Here is a 5,432-nt window from a genome sequence, read left to right on the forward strand (position 1 = left end):
TTGCTGTCTCTGCTTCCTTTTTTCTGCCACCACCACCTAACTGGGCAAAGGCCTGGGGAAGGATGGGAGGATGTTTGGATCCAGGCCTTATTAGGGAGTTGGGGGCCAACTTCTAGCTCCTAGAGTGGAAGTGCTCCACTGTAGCCAAGCCTCCTAGGTTGGAGCCATACATAATACTGCTGTTGCTCTTGGGTTGGGGTGGGCCTGCAGTAGTATCAGCAACCTCCCCACAGCCCACTGCCACCCATTAAATTAGTCCCAGCATTCATTCATGCATACATTTATTTAATCAGCAACGCTGAGTACTAGCCCTCTAGTTCTGCCTTGCTTTGTTCTGTCTGAACAAGGGCTGATCTAGTCCATAGCTACCATGTTTAGCTGGGAGAATGGGACCAGTGAGGGAAGGCTGCTCGGAGGAACTTTCACTTCTGATGGGACTGGAAGGTTTCCCAGGTAGAGGACTTGGGGCTTTCAGCTGCAAGTGAGGTGGGGTGGGGTCCAACTAGGAGGGAAGAAATGGAGAGTGGTTTTAAGTCCCAGGATAGGTTTCTTGTATGGGGTTATGGAGGCCACACTTGCACAAGGTTGAGGAAAGGTATAGAAAGTGGAGCTGAGGATGTGTAGGAGGAAGCATGGGAGGCCCCTGAGGAAGAGGAATGCAGGGCCTCAAGCTGTCTTCACACCTGGAGCTTCCCACCTCTGTGCTACCTGACCAAATCTTGATGGTCAGGGCTCAGTCAGGACCAGGGACAGCTCCCGGCGGCTGTTGCTCTCCTCCCTTGGTAGGTGTCCCTTACTTTCTGTCTCTCAGCCATAGTTTCACCCCTGCTGTCTCTTAGACACCCCAGGCTTCCCCTCAGTAAGATCTGAAGACCAGGACTTGGATCTCCCCATTTCCATTCCTGAACCTTGAGTCTCCTTGGAGGTGACAGAACTGGTTACCCCCCTGTTCATCTCACTCCTTCCCCTGTCCTTTTCCCAATCTTTGCATGAATTCTGTGTCTTCCATTCTACATCTCTCTTCGATCTCTCCCAATGCCAGCCAGCATCCATCCCCCTTACATGTACCATCCCCTGAGGCCACTCTGTTCCTTTTCTTCTATCCCTCCTCAGTCCCATTCTCACATTATTACATTCACAATTCGTATTACATTCATAATTCAAAATTACATTCATAATTTCTCATTTCTAGAATATGTGGGGATGCTTCTTTTAGTCCTTTTCTCCTACTGCATGGTGTCTAGGTGTCTTCTTCCTCCCCCACCCCCCATGATCAAATGTAGCATATATAAGCTAAGAGATTGAGGGGGCTAAAGCCTAGTTCCTGAAGTCAGACCTGGTTTTGATATTGATTGTGCCACTGATTTGCTGTGTCTTACCAGAACTTCAGTTTCCTCATCTGTAAAATGGGACAAATTTTTTTTTAAGTACTCTACACCCACCATGGGGCTCAAACTCACAACCCTGAGATCAGTAGTTGCACACGCTACCAACTGGGTAGAGCCAGCCAAGAACTCCTGGGACAATTCTGACTCCAAAGGCTGTAAATGCCAAGAATGTAGTGCCTGAACAGTAAGTGCTCAATATTTGCCTGATTGACAGACTGCTGTGAGGATAACAGCAAATGCTTTCAGTATATATGATATGCAAAGGACTACTTCATAAAGTTTTGTATCTAAACTCATTTGATCCAGCAATCCTATCAGGAGTGCTATTGTTACAACCCCCATCTTGGGGATGAGGAAACAGTGACAGACACGTTGAGTAAGAAGTAATGGCAGAGCACAATATTCAAACCCAGACAGCCCCGCACCTGAGTTGAAAATTAGGCAATGTCACCTCCCAAATGATAGAATGCACATGAAGTTCTGCTCAAACTGGAGTATTTTCAGGGAGTTGCTTTTTTTTTTTTTTTTAAGTTTATTTAATCTCTACGCCCAACGTGGGGCTCAAACTCACGACCCTGAGATCAGGGGTCGCATGCTGCACCAACTGGGCCAACCAGGAGCCCTTAGGGGTCGGTTTTTCTGAGCTCTGCTGGCGGTTTGGGAACGGAACGCGAATGCCTGGAGAGGCGGTCCAGGGGAACTACAATACCCACAAGGCCCCGCGCCTTCTGAGGTAGTACCGATTACCTGGGGCTCTGAGACAGATTATTGGTTCTCTGTGGGCGGCCTGGCGAGGATTGGAGGGCGGGAGCCGTGCTAGTTTGATTGGTAAAACTACCACCAGCCCCGCCTCAAAAACCCGGAAGTAATTCCCTCGTTGGTCCGTGTGTAGTGGTGTAATGGAGAAACGTGAATTTGGAGGGGTGGAGGGATGGTTCAAGGGCTGCGCACTGATTTCCCAGCCCCACCGTCCCTAGCAAGTGACTCTGACTCTTTGGGGGTTGCTTTTGAGGACGCGGTGCCTGAGGCTGACCGAGGGAGGTCCCTGCTGCTTTCTGCCACCCAAGCTGTACCTCATGGAGTCTACGTTCAGCAGCCCCGCGGAGGCAGCGCTGCTGCGAGAGGCGGGAGCTGCCGGAGTGCTCACTCCTCTCGCGGACCTGGACCGCGTGTACGAGCTGGAGCGAGTCGCTGGATTTGTCCGCGACCTAGAGTGTCAGCGGGTAAGGGCAGATTGGGGAGGGGTGGCTCACCTCTGGATGGGTCGCCCAGAAGATCGGGATCTTGGTGTAATTTTGTGAGGATGGAGGTGCGGGAGGAGTTGCTCCTCTGGGAGGAGGGGCTTTGAAGGTCAGGTAGGGACTCTTGGAAGGTTTTCCTTAAGAGGCCCTCGGTGGAGGAGAGGTTGTTCATGACTCCATGGCTTATGCTTACAGGTGGCCTTGCAGTTCCCTGACCAGCTATTGGGAGATGCTGGGGCCGTGGCTGCACGACTGGAGGAGACCACAGGGTCGAAGATGTTCATTCTGGGCGACACAGCTTATGGCAGGTGTGAATTTGAGCTTGAAGACTGAGGGTGGTGTAGGTCTACTGATGCAGGGCTCATGGTGTTTCCCCCCTAGGACAGTGTCTGCCCCCAGCGGCTGTGTTTTTCCTTGATGATGATTCCTCCTCTCCTGATACTTCCTCCCCTCAATGACAGTGTCTTCTTTTCATAACATTATTTTCTTCAGTGACCACATTTCCCATGAAAGGCAGCTTTTCCTGATGAGAACTCTTCTCACTAATGGTATCTTTCCTGCAGCTGCTGTGTGGATGTACTGGGTGCTGAGCAAGCTGGAGCTCAGGCCCTTGTACATTTTGGCCCTGCCTGCTTAAGCCCTCCAGCTCGCCCACTGCCTGTGGCCTTCGTCCTTGGTCAACGTTCTGTGCACTTGGAGCTCTGCGCCAAGGCCTTTGAGGCCCAGAACCCAGACCCCAAAGCGCCTGTGGTGCTGCTAAGTGAGCCAGCCTGTGCCCATGCCCTGGGTGAGCGTTTTTGCCTGTGCATGCAGGAAGGGTGGACCAACTGCTTAGTGCCTTGATAGCCCCATTTCAGTACATTCCTGTAGAGCTCTCGATATGGCCTTGATCCCATTCTTTGCTTTTGGGTCACATTCAGCCTTTTGGGGATGAAAGGGTTCCTGACACCACCCCTTTCTTCCAGAGGCCTTGGCCACTCTCCTGCGCCCACGGTACCTGGACCTGCTTGTCTCCAGCCCAGCTCTTCCCTTGCCAGTGGGTTCCTGCAGTCCAGAACCTGAGCCCCTGGAGCGTTTTGGGCGCCGCTTTCCCCTGGCTCCAGGGAGGTGTCTGGAAGAATATGGTGCCTTTTATGTGGGGGGCTCTGAAGCCAGCACTGACCTTGACCTTGACCCAGACCTGAGCCGGTTGCTCTTGGGCTGGGCACCAGGGCAGCCGTTCTTCACCTGCTGCCCGGACACAGGGCAGACTCAGGATGAAGGTGTCCGGGCTGGACGGCTAAGGGCACGTAGACACTACCTGGTAGAGAGGGCCAGAGATGCCCGAGTGGTGGGGCTGTTGGCAGGTACTTTGGGTGTGGCCCGACACCGTGAAGCATTGTCACACTTGCGGAACCTGGCTCAGGCTGCAGGCAAGCGTAGCTATGTGTTGGCCCTGGGGCGGCCCACACCTCCTAAGCTTGCCAACTTTCCTGAAATGGATGTCTTTGTGCTATTGGCCTGCCCTCTTGGTGCTCTAGCTCCACAACCTTCTGGTGGCTTCTTCCGGCCTGTATTGGCACCATGTGAGCTGGAGGCTGCCTGCAACCCTGCCTGGCCACCTTCAGGCCTGGCTCCCTACCTCACACATTACGCGGATTTATTGCCTGGTGAGTGGTGGGGTACTGCCTGAGCTGGAACCACTTGGGGCATGGAATTGGGCCGGTATGGATCCTCTTTCTCCCTCCAGGCTCTCCCTTCCACGTGCCCCTCCCACCACCTGACTCAGAACTGTGGGACACCCCAGATGTGTCACTCATTACTGGGGAACTCCGACCCCCACCTGTCTGGAAGCCATCAAATGATCCTGGATGCTTGGCCCTGACCTTGCGGCCCCAGCTGGAGCTGGCTGAGAGCAGCCCTGCAGGTAAGTGTGCCAAGTCTCTGCTCCCAGCTGAACTCTTTCCCCAAATTCAGCCCACTTGGCCTCAGTCCCCTCTCTCTGCAGCTTCATTCCTTAGTTCCCGGAGCTGGCAGGGGCTGCAACCCCGTCTGGGTCAGACACCGGTGACAGGAGCTGTGAGTGGAAGACGAGGGATTGCCATCGCCTATGAGGATGAGGGAGGCAGCTGATACCATGTGGGGCCAGAGACACAGATGGGCTGAAGAATTGCTGCAAAGACCTTTAATACTCCCTGCATCAACCCTACTCCTCTGCCTGGATCCTTGATGCAGGGAAGGACAGACAGCCCCTCACTGAAGAAGGGGACCCAGCTCTGTCCTGTTGTGGCACTGGCATGAGGCTTAGCATATAGCGGTTTAATAAATGTCTGTTGAACTGATGGGGACTGACTTGGGGTTTCCTGAAGTCTTATGGGTCCGTCTGTCCTCCTGGGAACAGCCCAGGACCTCTGGCCAGTCCCAGTTTCTGGTGTGCAATTGAGGTTCTACCCTTGTCAAAGGTTCCAGGTGGTCTAGACCAGGATTTCTCAACTTTGGTACTATTGACAAATTTGGGTCAGATAATTCGTTGCTGTGAGGGGCTATCCTTACGTTATAGGATGTTTAGCATTATCTCTGGCTTCTGCCCACTAGATGCCCCTAACATACCCTTCTTCAATTGTGATAACCAAAAATGCCTCCAGACATTGACAAATGTCTCCTGTGGGGCAAAACTGTCCCTCGCTGAGAACCACTGGTCTAGACCTGTGTTGTCCAATAAAGCAACTGCTAGACACGTATGCCTATTTAAACATGAACTTAAACTAGTTAAAATTAACAACTCAGTTTCTTAAGGTGCCTGGCTGGCTCAGTCAGAAGAGCA

At 52.7% G+C, this 5,432-nt stretch overlaps 1 protein-coding gene across 3 annotated transcripts; it reads left to right on the plus strand.

The window, feature by feature from the left end:
• Window positions 1–2,240: 2,240 nt before the first annotated feature.
• Window positions 2,241–5,432, plus strand: DPH2 (diphthamide biosynthesis 2). 3 transcript variants are annotated; one of them, XM_042951101.1, is made up of 6 exons: window positions 2,241–2,611; window positions 2,825–2,937; window positions 3,193–3,416; window positions 3,595–4,278; window positions 4,359–4,535; window positions 4,617–5,432. In XM_042951101.1, the coding sequence occupies exons 1-6, from the start codon at window positions 2,465–2,467 to the stop codon at window positions 4,739–4,741; spliced, it is 1,470 nt and encodes a 489-aa protein (XP_042807035.1). In that variant the 5' UTR covers window positions 2,241–2,464; the 3' UTR covers window positions 4,742–5,432. The 3 variants fall into 3 exon arrangements, with proteins under 3 accessions (XP_042807035.1, XP_042807037.1, XP_042807036.1); XM_042951103.1 differs by lacking the exon at window positions 2,241–2,611 and adding an exon at window positions 2,618–2,743; XM_042951102.1 differs by lacking the exon at window positions 2,241–2,611 and adding an exon at window positions 2,618–2,738.

Source organism: Panthera leo, chromosome C1, assembly GCF_018350215.1.
Source record: "Panthera leo isolate Ple1 chromosome C1, P.leo_Ple1_pat1.1, whole genome shotgun sequence".
Classification (NCBI taxonomy): domain Eukaryota; kingdom Metazoa; phylum Chordata; class Mammalia; order Carnivora; family Felidae; genus Panthera; species Panthera leo.

Coding starts and splice junctions, on each gene's coding strand:
- DPH2 (XM_042951101.1), top strand. CDS start 2,465: ATGGAGTCTACGTTCAGCAGCCCCGCGGAGGCAGCGCTGCTGCGAGAG. Junction 3,417..3,594: donor AGCCTGTGCCCATGCCCTGG/GTGAGCGTTTTT, acceptor CCTTTCTTCCAG/AGGCCTTGGCCACTCTCCTG. Junction 4,279..4,358: donor TTACGCGGATTTATTGCCTG/GTGAGTGGTGGG, acceptor TTCTCCCTCCAG/GCTCTCCCTTCCACGTGCCC.